Source organism: Dasypus novemcinctus, chromosome 5, assembly GCF_030445035.2.
Source record: "Dasypus novemcinctus isolate mDasNov1 chromosome 5, mDasNov1.1.hap2, whole genome shotgun sequence".
Lineage (NCBI taxonomy): Eukaryota > Metazoa > Chordata > Mammalia > Cingulata > Dasypodidae > Dasypus > Dasypus novemcinctus.
Genome location: NC_080677.1, coordinates 49519402 through 49537057, shown reverse-complemented (window position 1 = coordinate 49537057; position 17656 = coordinate 49519402). Strand labels below are relative to the sequence as shown.

At 35.0% G+C, this 17656-nt stretch overlaps 1 protein-coding gene across 10 annotated transcripts in view; it reads left to right on the top strand.

Moving 5' to 3' along the window:
• The window catches only part of PHF14 (PHD finger protein 14), a 254756-nt gene that overhangs the window by 123257 nt on the left and 113843 nt on the right, over positions 1 to 17656 (top strand). For all 10 annotated transcript variants that reach the window (XR_011648807.1, XR_011648808.1, XR_011648809.1 and 7 more), the window contains exons 15-16: positions 17110 to 17160; positions 17291 to 17412. Coding sequence is in view for 6 of the 10 variants with exons in the window: in XM_023588955.3 (XP_023444723.1) it covers positions 17110 to 17160; positions 17291 to 17412 (173 nt within the window). In the remaining 4 variants the exon portion in view is untranslated. The remainder of the gene's footprint in view (positions 1 to 17109; positions 17161 to 17290; positions 17413 to 17656) is intronic.

Sequence of the window (17656 nt, the reverse complement as noted above, 5' to 3'; positions counted from 1 at the left end):
TCCATTTCCCTACTATCAGCAGGCACCGTGGCCACCCTCTCCACATCACTACTACAATTTCTTCCCTTCCTAATTACAATAGTTCCCGCTTTTTTAGTACACATCTTAAAGTCAGCAGCCTCCACCTTTACTAACTTGGCAAGATTTCCAAAGAAGCTAATTGGATCAAAATCTTGTTTTTTGTTTTTTCTTTAATTTAATAAATTAGATCACAAAAGATGTTACATTAAAAAATATAAGCAGTTACCATATACCCTCCACCCCAACCCACATCATCAACCTCTTTCATCATTGTGGCATACTCATTGCATTTGGTGAATACATTTTGGAGCAAGGGTCAAATCTTAATAACCTAGTTTTTTCTTTTTTTTAAATTTCTCTCCCCTTCCCCACCCCCTACCAGTTGTCTGTTCTCTGTGTCCATTTGCTGTGTGTTCTTCTTTGTCCGCTTCTGTTGTCAGCGGCATGGGAATCTGTGTTTCCTTCTGCTGCATCATCTCCCCGTGTCAACTCTCCGCGTGTGCAGCACCATTCTTGAGCAGACTGAACTTTCTTTGGTTCTGGGTGGCTCTCCTTACAGGGCACACCCCCTGCGCGTGGGGCTCCCCTACCCGGGGACACCCCTGCATGGCACAGCACTCCCTGCGCTCATCAGCACTGCAGGTGGGCTAGCTCCACATGGGTCAAGGAGGCCTGGGGTTTGAACTGTGGACCTCCCATGTGGTAGGCGGATGCCCTATCCATTGGGACAAGTCCACTTCCCAATAACCTAGTTTTAATAGATTCATTTATTAATTAAGGTTATTAATTGCCACCATTAGCAAAAAAAATCACTTTATGTTTTAACCATTTAATTTTTTCAGATAATAGCTGTGTATATATTTTTTTACAGCTGCTCATTTCTCTTTATGCGCTAATGAAATTTTGGTCATTAGTGTATGGACTGTTGCTTATAGACTGATTTAGACTTTTTTTTTTAAACTTATATTTATGTCATTAGAAATATCTTTTATATATGTATGTTTTATAATTACACTTGAGAATTTAAAGCATAGTGGTATTTTCCTCTCTAAGACAATCTATTTGTTGCATTATTCCCTTAATAAGGCAAACTATACAATATCAAATTCTTGAATGTTTTTAAAAACCTGGAAGAAAGCATTATGTAGTAGAAAGCACCTGAATAGCACATAGTGGAAATGAATACTAGTCTATGTTCTGTCTGTAACCCTCTATGTGGCCTTGGGTAAATAGTTTAATTTGTTTACTTTTACTTTGTTTGTACTCAGTATTCTGTTATAAAATAAATTAGATGAACTCCAATCTTTTCTAAGCTAAAAATAATTCATTAAATTTCATATTTTTAATTATCCTTTTATCCCTAAGACATTAGACTTCAGAATTTTTATTTTTGTTTTGTTTTTAAAGATCACATTTGCTGGTAACCTAGCCTTCCTTTGCTTTCTTTTGCGGTTGAAGATGACATTTAATTTATCTCATCAATTATTTTAAAAAATTATCTCACATACTTTATCAGTGTTGAAAGTTTATAATAATGGAATAGAACTTCATACTTGTAAAGTATACTTTACTACTTTTGATCAGTTCATTCTCTTAGGTGTATTTATGAATTTAGTCGTAACATTTATTTAGACAAAGGAAATTAATATACTCATTTCTTGTTTTATAACCAATACATAAAAATTAAGGGACTCCTGATATTTATAATAGTTAATATTGTCTGAGATTAAAATATACTCCTTCAGGAGTTAATGATTTGCCTACATTGGAGATATTCAGAAGGAGTCTCAAATAATCATTTATATGGAATACTTAGAGATTTTTATACTAGGAAAATATATGATGATATAATTTTTTCTCTCTGTGATATCACTGATATTTTCCTTCACATTAACTTCTTTTAGGGTGGTATTCTGGGCCTCTGCCAGAGATCTCTCTACTTCCTCTGTGAGAATATTCATTTTCTATTGTATTATTGTAAATATTACTTGACTATATCTGTTTTTTTTCACTGCTGGTTCAAAAACTGAGCTATGATTACCTTTTTTCTTTTTGGTACAACTTTTATTTTTCCTTGTAATTTTTCATTTTTGAAAACATGCAAAACTTTGTTTCATATGTTTAGCTTTCCTTGAACCTAAGACCAACTCTTCTCACAAGCTTTCACTGCTCTGTAAAATATTTTTCTTTTTTTCCCCCTCCTCCCACCCCCCAAGATGGCTCCCTTGTCTGTTTGCTTGTTGTTTTTGCTCATTGTCTACTTATTGTTTGTCTTCTTTAGGAAGCACCAGGAGCCAAACCCAGGACCTCCCATGTGGGAGATGCGAGCCCAACTGCCTGAGCCACATCTGCTCCCCTAAATATTTCTCATATACAATTATCAATAGATAAGACATGTGAAATAACTTCTTAGATTTTTACTCTGGGCCTCTTTCTTGCTCTATTCTGAATTGGTTTTTCTAAGTCATCGTGAGATTTCACTCATTGTCATCCTGGGAATTTCTTCTAACCTTTGCTGTGTAGAATTTCCTATTGCCTGGATTCCAATTTTTTTTTTCTTTAGTCCTCTATCTTGATAGGGTAGCTCCTTCAATAATTTTTTTCAGTAAAGGTTAATGGGAGGTATATTTTTTAAGATATTATATGTCTGAAATTTTCTTTTATATATTTTTATACCTTTTTAGTAATTTAGCTGTTTAATAAACTATTTTTAAAGCATTGCTTTATTATCTTCTGGCTTTCAGAATTGCTTTCTGTTTTTGTAAAACTTTTTGTCTCTCACTCTTGGAATTTTTAGGATTTTTTCTTTTTCAACAGTGTTTTAAATTGTATGACGTTCTGCTTTGGTATGGTGCTCTTTTTTTTCATTTCCAGGACCTCAGTGAGCTTTTTCAGTCTAGAAATTTATCTTCTTTAATTTTGGGGAATTTTTTTCTAATATTTCTTTCATAGTTTCCATCTTTCTGTTTTCCCTCTTCTCTTTTTTGTAACTTATACTAATTGTATTTTGGACCTTCTGGATTAATTATCTAATATTCCTATTCCTCTGTCATAATGTACATTTCTTTGTCTTTTTTTGGTACTTTCTGGGAGATTTTAGCAGCTTTATCTTCAACTGTTTTTTTAAAATTTATTTCATTTATTTCTCTCTCTCCCCTTCCCTCCCTCCCCCCCCCCCCGCCCCAGTTGTCTGTTCTCTGTGTCCATTTGCTGCATGTTCTTCTTTTTGTCCCCTTCTGTTGTTTCTTTTTGTCATCTTGCTGCGTCAACTCTCCGTGTGTGTGGCGCCATTCCTGGGCAGGCTGCACTTTCTTTTGCGCTGGGTGGCTTTCCTTACAGGGCACACTCCTTGCTCATGGGGCTCCCCCACCCGGGGACACCCCTGTGTGGCACGGCACTCCTTGTGCACATCAGCACTGCACATGGGCCAGCTCCACACGGGTCAAGGAGGCCAGGGTTTGAACCACGGACCTCCCATGTGGTAGACGGACGCCCTAACCACTGGGCCAGGTCCGCTTCCCAGGAAATGAATCTTGATGGAACGACTATGAGTAGAAGCTGCAGCTGCCAGCACCCTTCCCTCATTCTCTGAGCAGAAAGCTTTGACTTCTCTGGTGTCTGGCCAGTGGCTATGGACAGAGGGGGCCAGGAGGGAAATATACACAGCCTAAGGCTGATTCAGCTTTTGACTAACAGACTTGTTCTGCTGTGTCCCATAAGCCCTTCCAGGCTGGGTGGGGATGTACCATTCTTTTCCTTGGGAGCTGACACAGACTAAGGAGCTCAAATCCTCTCAGTCACCCTTCCTAACAACCTGGACTGGTTGTTGAGACCTAGAGGGGAGTGGAATTATTTCCTACCTGGGAAAAAAGAGGGGGCTGCCAGCAAAGCTTGGAGGATAGTGTCTGAGAAAGTTTGAATTAGGAGTCTCTGAATACCCTTGAGGCAGAATACTCGTCATGTTGTTGCTGCAAACACAGCCTGACCAGGGTTTGAAAGGAGAGGGCTGCTGAAGAGTGCCATTTGCAGGCGGGCCAAGGAAGTGCATGTGAGGAAATTAAAAGAAGTAAGTAAAAGAGGCTTTTTCAGCCTTTACAGTCTCCCTCCCCTAGGCCTTTGGAAATGGGTCTGCAACCCATTAGTGGGTCCATGGCCCAGATTTGAACAACTAAGAGGGACAATCCTAAAGACCTAGACCAGGTCGAACCAAGAATCAAAGAAGGGCAATAACACACAGCCTCCTGCCCTAAATTGCTGTGCAAGAGAGAGAAATTGAGCTTCAGAGTAAACTCACCATTATGATCAGATGCCTAGATATTGGCAAAAAATTGCAAGCCCTACTGAGAAAATGGAAGAAATGGCCCAAACAAAGGAATATATCAAAGCCCCAGGAGACACAGGATTTGAGAAACCTAATCAGAAAGGCTCATACAGGGAAGCAGATTTGGCCCAACGGATAGGGTGTCTGCTTACCACATTGGGAGGTCCAAGGTTCATACCCGGGGCCTCCTGACCCATGTGATGAGCTGGCCCACGTGCATTGCTGATGCAGGCGAGGAGTGCTGTGCCACACTGGGGTGTCCCCCTTGTAGGGGAGCCCCATGCACAAGAGGTGCACCCTGTAAGGAGAGCCACCCAGCACGAAAAAAGAATGGCACCGCACACACGGAGAGCTGACACAGCAAGATGACGGAACAAAAAGAGACAGAGATTCCGGGTGCTGCTGACAAGAATACAAGCGGACACAGAAGAACATACAGCGAATGGACACAGAGAGCAGACAGTGGGGGAGTGGGGCGGGGAAGGGGAGAGGGAAAAAAAGGCTCGTACAAATCTCCAAAATTAAATTAAGAGTTGAAAGACAACATGGCTAAAGAGGTAAAGGAGATCCAGAAGACACTGGGCAAGCACAAAGAACAATTTGTAAACTTGAATAGAAAAATAACAGTTGATGGGAATGAAAGACACAATAGGTGAAGTCAGAAACACATTAGAGGCATACAACAGCAGACTCAAAATGATAGAAGAAAGAATAAGTGATGCAGAAGACAGAACACCTGAAATTGACAAGAGAGAAGAGAATGGAAAAAAAATTGAGCAGGGACTTAGGGAGTTGAATGAGAAGTTGAAGTGCAGCAATATATGTGTCATGGGAGTTCCAGAAGGAGAAGAGATGGGAAAAGGGCAGAAAGAGTATCTGTTTGAGGAAATAAAGACTGAAAATCTCCCAACTCTCATGAAAGAAATGGATTTACACTTCCAAGAAGTACAGCATACCCCAATCAGAATATATCTGAAGAGACCTACTCCAAGACACAAACTACTAAGAATGTCAAACATCAAATATAAAGAGAAAATTCTGAGAGCAGCAAGGGAGAAAATCAAATCATCGGATACAAGGGTTGCCCAGTAAGACTTAGTGTGGATTTCTCATCAGAAATTGTGGAGGTGAGATGACAGTGGTATGATGTAATCAGGATACTGAAAGAGAAAAATTTCCAACTGAGAATTCTTTATCTGGCAAAATTGTCCTTCAAATTTGAAGGTGTGTTTAAAATATTCACAAATAAACAGAAACTAAAAGGGTTCATAAAAATGAATCCACCTTTGCAAAAAGTATTAAAGGGAGCCTTAACAGCCCCAAAGAAAAAGACAGGAGAGAGAGGCTTGGAGGGGAGAGTATAGAAGATAAGAATAGCACAAAGGTTAACTAAAAGAGTAAAAAGACAAAAAGATAGGACATATGAAAGCCAAAGAATAAAGGGGAAAATAAATAATGCATTTACAGTAATATCATTGAATGTAGATAGATTAAACTCCCCCATCAAGAGATACAGACTGATAGAATAGATGTTAAAAAAGAAAAAGAGCCATCCTTATGCTGCCTTAAAAGAGACTCATCTTAGACTTAGGATACAAACCTACTGAAAGTGAAAGGCTGAAAAAAGATACTCCTCACAAACAGTAACCAAAAAAGAGCAGGGGTAGCTATCCTAATATCAGAAAAACAGATTCTAAATCCAAAAAAGTTGTAAGAGATATAGAAGGCCATTATATATTAATAAAAGGGACAATCTACTGGAAAGAAATACCGGGGTCCTGTCATAAATATCTATGCATCTAATCAGGGTGCCCAAAAATATATGAAGCAAACTCTGGCAAAACTGAAAGGAGAAATAGACATCTCTGCAATATAGTTGGAGATTTCAGTACACCACTCACATCATTAGAACAACTAGACAGAAGATCAACAAGGAAGCAAAGAACTTGAACAATATGATAAATGAGCTAGTCCTAACAAACATATACTGACCTTGCATCCAAAATCAGTAGGTTATACATTTTTCTCAAATGCTCATGGATCTTTCTCCAGGATAGACCACATATTGGATCACAAGTCAGGTCTTGATAAATATAAAAAGATTGAAATTATACAAAGCACCTTCTCAAATCATAGTGGAAGAAAACTGGAAATCAATAATAATGGGAAAGAGGAAAATTCACAGATGTGTGGAGGCTGAACAACACACTCCTGAGGTCAAAGAAGACATTGTAAGAGAAATTAGTAACTATATTGAGACTAATGAAAATGAGAACACAACATACCAGTGAAGGCAGTGTTGAGTGGCCAATTTAGAGTCCTAAATGCCTATATTAAAAATAGAAGATGGAGTTAAAAATCAAAGATCTAACTGAACAACAGGTTAAGCTAGAAAAAGAACAGGCAACTATTTCCAAAGCAAGCAGAAGAAAAGAAATAAAGATTAGAGCAGAAATTTTAAAAATAAAAGGAGAGAAGATGCAAATAAATAAAATCAGATATGGGGAAAGTTACACTTGACCCCACAGAAATAAAAATGATCAAAGAGGATATTTTGTGAACCTGTATGCCAACAAAGTAGAAAACCTAGATGAAATGGGTAAGTTCCTAGAAATGCACAAAAAACCTACATTGACTCTACAAGAAATAACAAGAACTCAACCAACTGATCACATTTAAAGAGATTGAATCAGTCATCAAAATTTTTCCAACAAATATATCTCGGACCAGATAGCTTCACAAGTGAATTTTACTTGTGAGGAATTCACTTATTTCCACTTACTGTGAGAATAATTAATACCAGTCATTTTTAAACTCTTCCAAAAATTTGAAGAAGAGTGAAAATTACCCAAAACATTTTGTGAAACCAGCATTTCCCTAATACTATAGCCAGATAAAGATACTACTAGAAAATTACAGACCAGTCTCTCTAATGAACATAGATGCAGAAATTCTCAACAAAATTCTTGCAGTTAAAGCCCAACATCATATCAAAAGATTTATATTTCATGATCAAGTGGATTTTATTCCTCCTATGCAAGGATGATTCAGCATAAAATCTATTAACACAATATACCACATTAAATCAATGGGAAAAAAAACACATGATCATTTGGAAATGTATTTGATAAAATTCAGCATCCTTTATTGATAAAAACAACTTCAAAAGATAGGTATAGAAGGAAAGCTCCTCTATATAGTAAAGGACATAATATGAAAATAACACAGACAATATTGTACTCAGTGGGGAGAAGTTGCAAGTTTCCCTTTAAAATCAGGAACAAGCCAAAGATACCCACTATCACCACTATTTTTCAGTAGTGTGCTAGAAATTCTAGCTAGATTAGTTAGATAAGAAACAAAAAAGGCATTGAAATAGGAAAAGAGGAAGTAAGGCTTCACTATTCGTAGATGACATGATCCATATTTTTAAAACTCTGAAGTGTCTATGACAAAACTATTTTGAGTTCATAAACGAGTTCATCAAAATGGCAGGATACAAGATCAGCATGCAAAAAATCAATAATATTTCTGTACATTAGTATTAAACAATCTGAGGAGGAAATCAAGAAAAAAATTCCATTTACAATAGCAACAAAAAGTCTAGGAATCACCTAAGAATTGATTTAACCAAAGATGTTATGACCTGTATTCAGAAAAACTATGAAACAGTGCTAAAAGAAACCAGTGAAAATCTATACAAATGGAAAGACATTCTGTATTCATGGATTAGATGACTAAATATTGTGAAGATGTCAGTCATACCCAAACTGATTTATAGATTCATTGCAACACCAATCAAAATTCCAAGCCATACTAAACCTACTTTACAGAAATAGAAAAGGCAATACCAAGTTTATTTGGAAGGGAAAGGGCACCCAAATAGCAAAAAGCATCCCAAAAAAGGAGAGAGATGTGGGAGTACTTTCAGAGCCTGACCTTGAAACATACTACAAAACTACAGTGATCAAAACAGCGTGGTACTGGCATTAAGACAGACACATTGAACAGTAGAATAGAATTGAAAGTCTAGAAATAAAGCCTCACTGCTCTGGCTAACTGGTTTTTAACAAACTTACCAAGTCCATGTTACTGGGACAAAACAGTTTTCTTCAACAAAAGGTGCTGGGAGTACTGGATATCCATATCTAAAAGAATTAGGAAGAATTCCTTACACAAGAATCATCTCAAAATGGGTGTAAGACCTAAATATTAAAGCCAGGTCCATAAAACTGCTAGAAGAAAATGTAGGGAAACATCTTCAAGATCTTATGGTAGGTGGTTTCTTGGATCTTACACCGAAAGCACAAGCATAAAAGAAAAAAATGGATAAATGGAACCTCCTTAAAATTAAACACTTTGGCACTTCAGCAGACTTTGTCAAAAGGGTGTAAAACAGCCAATTAATGGGAAAAATATTTGGAAATCACATATTTGATAAGGGTTAATATCCATGATATATAAAGAGATGCTACAGCTCAACAATAGAAGGACTAATGACCTGATTTTAAAATGGGCGAAAGATTTGAATAGATATTTGTCCAAAAAAGAAATACAAATGACTGCAAAACACATGAAAAATGTTCAGCATCACTAGCAATTAAGAAAAGGCAAATCAAAGCTACAGTGAGGTATCATTTCACACCTATTAGAATTGCCACTAATAAAAAGACAGAAGACAAGTGCTGGAGAGGATGTGGAGAGATAAGAGTGCTTATTCACCATTTTGGGAATATAGAATGGTACAGCCACTATGGAGGACTGTTTGGCAGTTTCTAAGATAGTTGAATATAGACTTGCTTTGTGACCCAGCAATACTACTACTGAGTATGTACTGAGTATGAACTGAGAGCAGTGACATGAGCAGCATCTGCGTACCAGTATTAATAGTGGCATTATTTACTATTGCCAAAAGTTGGAAACTACCCAGGTGTCCATCAGCTGATGAATGGATAATCAAATTGTGGTATATACACACAATGGGATATCATGTAGCTCTAAGAATAAATGAAGTCATAAAGCATATGACAACATGGATGAACCAGGAGGACATTATGTTGAGTAAAGCAAGTCAGACACAGAAGGACAAATACTGTGTAATTGTGCTATTATGAACTAAATATATTGTGTAAACTCATAGAGTTAATAACTAGAATATAGGTCACAAGAAACTTGAGGTTAGAGAATGGAAAGCTGAGGGTTTATCTTTGCAGAATTGGTTAAAAGGCTGGTGGTTACTCTGGAAATGAATAGAAAAGATGAAAGCACGTCCTAGTATTTGCAGTTAGTAGTGTTCTTATATGAGCATTACTGTGTTTGAAAGGGAAAGTCTAAGGTCATGTATATTACTAGAAAAAAAGCTAAAAAATGTAACATGGACTGTATAGCATAATGAAACCTCATTTGAAATATGAATATGGGTAATATTGCACATTTAAAGACTGTTTTTCTTTGAAACTTAAATGGTAATGTTACAAGATGTTAGTATCATACAAAACAAAACCAAAAAACCCCACAACAAACACAATACATTATGTTTAGTGAAAGAAACCAAACACTAGTACTACATATTGTATAATTCCATTCACATAAAATGTATATATAAATCAATTTATAAAGATGAAATTAGATTAGTGGTTATGTTGGACTGGGGAAGGATAGGGGGATTGAGAGGAGACTGCTGGGGGGGGTGGGGCTTTTCCTTTTGTAGTAATGAAATTGTTATAAAAATTTTTTTTTGGTGATGAATGCATGCAATTGTGATTATGCTAGAGCCCATTGATTATATACTTTGAATGGATTGTATTGTATTTGAATTTATCAGTAAAACTGCTTTAAAAAAATGACACTGTGAAATAACTATAGTTAAATCCGAATTTCTTTGATCATATTATGTTTTAGTTCTATCTTCACAGTTATAGTCCATTAGTCGTTTCTCTTCTCAGTTACCCAGTCTCATTGCCCACTTACCTCCAGCTTTCACTTCTGGATTTGGTACATTCTCTAGATCAAATGTTTAGCCATTTTAGTAATGCTTTTACTACCATTCTTGGTTGTTTTATCCTCTTGCCCTTTTTTGGACTTTTTCTTAATTCTTGCTTGAGGGTTTCCAGTATGATACTTAAATGATAGTTTTATTTTATTCATTTTTTCCTAATTTGTTAGGCTTTTTTTCATCTTTAAGAAGGTTATTTACCCTAAAAACCACCCTGTAAAAGTAGGACACTTTTAAATTTAACCAGTTTTGATAAATGAAGTCTAGTTGAGATTATAAAAGCCCTGAGCATCATATAACTTTATTTTATACTTTACCTTAGTCGCACTTACCATACTTATAATTAATTATTCATGTATATGTTAGCTATAGACTAATGGCTCCAAAATCCAAGTGGATGGAAGCTGTTCTCCTCACCGCTGTATATCCGCTACCTAGGATTTGGTTCATGTTAGATGCTCAGTGAGTATTTAGCAAGTGAGTTCTTTTCCTTCTTGCATTATGGCTGTGTATCCAATTTCAGTGTACTTTGGAGGAGTCTTTTTTTCTAATCCTTCTTTTTTAGGGAGGAAATTGGTCCACATTCCTTGTATATTTATCCCATTAGTGAAAACAGCATGGGGTACATATGTTTAAGTGTCTTGTTACTTAGACGTTTTCTGTGCATTATTTTTTATGTGGAAACTTTTTACTTGCTTTTAGGCAAGGAAATTACTTTTGAAGAAAATATAAATTAGCTTACCCATGTCCTGTTTGAAGTTGCTTTAAAATTGATGTTTGTACTTTTTGTCATATTTTATAATAACTTTAATGTAACTTGAAAGGTTTTAGTTTTTGTTTTTTTTTCTTTTTTTCACTTTCTTTATTCTGTATATATTCTGGTGGCTTTTCATCTTTTATAGAAGTACCAAAGGACTTGCTGGACCTATCCTTCCATAGCCTTTAAAATACATGCATCATGTTCTGTTCTCTTTGAAGTTCTCAGATCTTTCTTTCTGACTCGTAAGTTTTTGTTTTGTTTTATGTATTTCCCTTTTTGGGAAATAAATGCAGTAAAAAGTCAAAGTGATTTTCTGCAGCTTTGACTGGAAACCATATTGTTACCAGGATGCACTGTTTCATATAGGTGGTTACTGTGGAAAAGGACTTAAACAGAAATTTAATTTGCTTTCTATCTCATTTAACACTATGAACCACTTGTATTTTAAAAAGGGGCAGTAGATATTTGTGAGATAATCCAATATCCTAGAGTCTACTTTTTTTTGGTACTGGATACATATGAGTCTACTTTTATTATGTTTATTTTTTAACTGGTTTTACACATATTGAAAGTAGTATCCTCTGAATCAAAGTTAAGGATTTAAGTCCTGGAAAATCTGAAAATCTGGAATATATTATACTTTTTTTTTTTAATGCAGACTAGAATAATGTTAAAATACTTGGATTCAGCTCTATTAAACTGACTGAAAGTTACAACAGCCTGAAAATTACTATGCATGTACCTGTGTCTTGTTTTGCTCTTTGGCTTTATAATACTTAGATATGAGATATAGGTATTATCAAGCTCAAGTTGACCCTCTGAGGTACTTTAAAATCTCTGTCTGTCATAGATCCTTAGAAAACACCCTGGCAAAAAATTTTCTGTGTTTAGCTAGATTATACTTAACTCACTTTGGCTGTTTGGAATAGATCCTCTGTTGAATGTCCTTAGTTTAAGAAATCTAAAGAGGCTTTTTGCCTCTTGGAAACCTATGATTTTTGCTTTATTTCCAGGAGTAAATAAGTGAGGGAATGAGGAGCAGGTAGAGCATCAGGATTTTACTTATTTTGTATACACCATTATCCATGAGAGGAGATTTTTTTTAGGAGAACTTACTTATTATGTAAATGTATATTTTCTTTACACCTTTAGACCTGTGATTATTTTAATTTATAATTAAAGCTAAATTGCTCATGATTTTCTTTTTTTCCCCTCCATGTGTTTTTCTTAACTGTGTTAATGTAAATTAAATTAGATAAAAATAAACTCTATAGCCATTTGACAAGAAGGGAAAATACTTTTTGTGATCGCCATTCCATCTCTTGTATGCTGATGGCAAACAGAAACAGATGACACTTTGTTCTTATGTTGTTTATATATCAGCATTTTTCTTTTGAATTTTTGAGCTTTAGTATGTGATTTGCTTTTAATATATTGTTTCATAATTGAAAAGATTATTTTGGGGGAATTATATATATATTGAAATAAACTCTATATTGAAGTATTTTGAATACCTACCAGAGTGCTACTGGCAATTATTTCCATAAGATAAATCTGAAGCTAGTTAGGTTAACAGAAGTTTTCAAAGTTTGGCTTAATTGTCATTGATTTTGAAATTTTACTCATGAATAAGCATTTCCTCTTTTTATGTGTAAATTACACAGCGAGGCATTCCTTTTTTCATCTAATCACATTGAATAGTTACATATGTTGTTATCTGTATAAATATTGATTTGCCATGGTGTTAAATTTAGAGAAAGCGGTGCACATATGAGTTTGTTTGGTGATATCAATGATGTTGAGTGCACTGTCTTTTAGTTTTTAAACTTAGTTCATTTGCCCAATGGATCATTCTAACCTTGGAAAAATCATCATACATTTGACTTAATTGTAAAAGAAAACAAGGTCAGCAATAAAGAATTAATTAAAATTTTTATATATTTCTAGTCCAAATGAGGGAGAAGTATTGAAATAGTGAATTATTTATTTCAGATAGATATACCATTAAAATGATACTTTGTAGCTTTTTAAAATCTTTTTCCTCCAACTTAAATACATTGTTTCCAATGTCATGACTGTTCTCCATTGTGAATGTTTTGGTACCCCCCCTTTTCAAGTTAATATACTTTATAGACAGTTAACAGCCGGGTGAGCTAAATTGCTGTCATTGTCATTGTTTCTTAGACAACCAGAATTCTTAAAAATTGACAAAACAGAAGAAATCATGTAAAAATTTGGAATGAGTTTTAGACTTTCATTTTCTATTAATAGCTTTATAGTTACTTTCAAAATGAAGCATAGTTTGGAATGGTGAATTCTACAATTCACAGTTGATTTGGAATTGACCCAATTAATGATCAATTGGAACTTGTAGGTAATATATCTGTGTTGTGATGCACATACTTGTTAAATAAAATTCTTCATTCTTCCACATGTTATTTTTACCTTGCTCCTTAATCTGTTTCTAAAGTATTTTGCATCAGCATCCAAACATATTATGAAATGACCACCTAGTTCTGAGTACTTTTACATCTGAGATGGTGTCAACTCTTTGATACTCTAAATTTGTTGGATGAGCCATGGTTGTTTTTTCTGTTTGCTTTTGTTTTGTTTTTTTGCTTTTTTGTACCACTTCTCCCTTTGTTTTTTTCTGATTCATTCAAGGACACTATGTTTAAGGTTTATTGTGCATTGTCATGGTTATATTTGCTGCCACTTAACTGAACATAGAAATAAATTTACAGTTCTTAACTTTTTCTTGCTTGGAGGACTTGTATTGTGAATGTTGTGCTTTGACTAAATCTCTTTTATTTTTTTCTTTGGAAGTATTCATAATGTGATTTGTGCCAAACAAGCTCACTATAAATTATTTTGGGTAATGGGTCATGTTAGTAGTGATCGTATTGTACAGGGCCATCTAAATAGGTAGAATAGAGTGAAAACTTGAATCTCTTCTCCATTGATATAATTTAATTTATTTGTTTTGAAAGGTAAGATATTTTCATTTGGACAGATGATGTTACAGTTTTAAGTATTCAAGTGCATATTAGAGATTTGCTTTCCCTGGATAATTTTCCCCATTTCTATTTGGGGTTAAATTATTAAGCATGGATTTGGCATGCCAGAAAATCACTGAGTTGGGGGTTGAGATACCCAAATGAAGTTTAGCTCTTTCATAGTTATATGATCATCAGCATGTCCCTTCTCTGGACTACTGTTTCAGAGTTCTAAGATGCTATGATTTCATACTGCTTATAAAAACCCTGTTTTTTAGGTTGGAAATTGTTTATGTTGGTTAATTATTTAAAATTATTGTTTGGATACATCAATGATTAGTAATAAATATACTTAATATGACTTTTAGATAATTACACCATTTTTGTTCATTTGTAAAATAGCACTTTACTAAATATATATATACATAGTTATGTGAGAAGGAATTTATAAATATAGAGAGAACTGTATCTATACCATTGTCCAGTAGGATAGGGTCTCTAATGGGCATTATCCCTTTTGAATATGCTAATTGCAATATGGATATAAATAAAATTCCAATCAGTGAATCATACCAGGTGTTTAAAGATGTAAAGCATTATGGAAAATGGTAAATGATTCCGATCTTAAGCAGAATTGAAAACATGAGGTTGAAACATTGGCAAAAAATTTGAAAAATTAATTAAAAGCTAGATGTTACATTTGCTACCTCATTACTTAAAAGACGGGTTGAATGCAGTTGATGGGCTGAAGATGGGTTGATGGATTGGATGTGGAAATGTGTAAAGGCCTTTTGAGCATTCTGTTTAGAAGTTGATAGAACTATAAAATGAGCACTTTGAATATTTCCCCCTGGATGTGAGTTACTAATTCTGATCACTGTCATGAAAATGCCCTGTACATATAAATTATACAAACTGGATAATAAATTACCAGTGTAGAGAAAATATATCTTACCCTTTCTGTCAGTTCTTTTAACATTTGTAGTACCTAGTGTAATCATTTACTAGCTTTAATTAACCACTTATTACTTTATTAAAATAAATGTTGTCTTTAATAAGCATTCCATTAAGTTTAAATGGGAGTAGAAAAATAAACATGACATGGTTCTTAGCAATTTAAAGATGAATTAATTGTGTTGGGGGACAAAATTCAAAGCAGAAAAAAGCCAGTCACAGAAGGAAAAAAGATGAATATAGAAAGAGCTAGCTTTGAGGTTTCAGTTAGAACTTGGGTAGATGTTGCCGATATTAAGAACTCATCTACAGTGATGTTCTCTTATGTTAATGTTAAGAATTCTTCCATGGTTGTTCTCATATATGTATGGCTTACTTGGGGTTCTTGTTAAAAGGCAGATTCTTGTTCAATATGTTGGGGTGGGCTTGAAATTCTGCATTCTCTCAAATTCCCAGGGGATGCCAGCGCTAATGGTCCATGATTGATTGATCTATCGATCTGTCTGTCTATCTGTCTATCTATCTATTTTTAAAAGATTTATTTTATTTATTTCGCCCCTGCCTCCGCTCCATTGTCTGCTCTCTGTGTCCATTTGCTGCGTGGTCTTCTGTGTTTGCTTGCATTCTCAGCAGCACCTGGAATCTGTGTTTCTTTATGTTGTGTCATCTTGCTCTGTCAGCTCTTCGTGTGTGGCACCACTCCTGGGTGGGTTGCGCTTTTTTCGTGCGGGGCAGCTCTCCTTGTGGAGTGCACTCCTTGCATGTGGGGCTCCCTTACATGGGGGACACGCCTGCATGGCATGGCATGCCTTGCATGTGGCAGCACTGCGCATGGGCCAGCTCACCACACAGGCCAGGAGGCCCTGGGTTTGAACCCTGGACCTCCTATATGGTAGGCAGATGCTCTATCAGTTGAGCCACATCCACTTCCCCATGATCTATGTTTTAAGGAGCTGGGGTCAGTACTATTGGGATAAGAGATGTAAGGACTGCATTTAAAGCCCCTTCTAGATTCAGTCTTATTTTTTCTTCCTAATTCCTTCCATAGTGTTATTAAAATATATTGATTGGCAAAACAAATGTAAACAGATGAATAATCTATAAATTTACATTTTTGAATGGCTAGTTTAGTCAAATTTTGATGGTCTAGGGACTGATTAAACAGTATGCAATTAACCATATTATTAAATAACGGGACCCCTGTGTTGTGAAGAATTGAAGTTGTAGTAACTTAGGAAAATATTGATGTATATTTTTTAGAAAGTAATTTTGTTTGAAGTTATTTGGTACCTACTCTAACTTGAGAATGCTCCTTGCTAGCAGTAGCCAAAGAAACTAACCTGGGGAAATACTGCCTCCTTTCTCTTCCAGGAGTGTTCTGTAGATGGGGATTATAACTATAGGCTGGGTTAAGTGGGTGAGATTTTTAACATATTGATTGCAAATACTATTATATTTGTATTATTTTTAAGTCTTAGGAACTGGTCCGTAAAGTGGTAAATGTGTACAGAAATAAAGGATGTTCATTTTAACTAAATTAATTTAAAATAAGTTGGTTTTTACTGCGTTTTAATTAGTTTTATTTCAATTAGATTGTGAGTCATTTGAGTCCTTTTCCTCCCACTTTGTTATATGTTATTTCTTTACCGTATACAAATGTGTATGCATGCACAGCACACACAGTAGATATAGTTTGACTCCAGATTTGGTGTTTCAGCTATGTAAGTCATGTGTGATGTTATGAAAACGTAAATGCTGAGTAAATGACAGTTGTGTGACATACATGAAGTACTAAAAAAAATCCTTCAAATTAATTTTCAGAGAGCTTATTTTTCTATCAGGTTCTTGTTTATTTAAAAGGAAAGCTCTGTTTGAAATGTTGTATTTGTCATGTTTTTATTTCCTGTGACAGATATTATAACCACATGAAATAGAGCAATACATCATTAATTTAAAAATACTAATTTTCCAAGTGTCTAATTTAAGCAGTCACATTTAACATAGGAAATTTATTTTTACTGTTAATTAAACATTAGATATTTTTGTGGATTTCTTTCTTTAGAGAACCAGAGGACGAAAACGAAGCTTCATTCCTGAAGAAGAAAAACATGAGGTTGGAATAAGTTAAGCATTTTTTATGTAGTCTAAACTTTGAGAAACTTTCTTGCTTAATGTTTTTTCTGTTTTCCTCATATCCTGATTTTGTTTTTGTTCCCTTTGTTTTGTTCTGTCTTGCATGACAGGAAAGAGTTCCTAGAGAAAGAAGACAAAGGCAGTCTGTGTTACAAAAGAAGCCCAAAGCAGAGGATTTAAGAACTGAATGTGCAACTTGCAAGGGAACTGGAGACAATGAAAATCTTGTCAGGTAAGTTGGATGCTAAGACCTTGTCCTTGGGGGTTTAAAAGTTCTATCTTCATCATTTTCTCACTGCAGAAATAATGAAAAAAATATTACTGTATAGGACATTCTTTAAAATCTTATTTAAATCTTGTTTAGTAGAAAAAGTATTTCAGAAACAGATTTCATCCACTTATTAACCTGCCACACATGGTTATACTCTGGATTTAGATGTAAATACGAGTAATAATTTGGATTTTAAATACAAGAG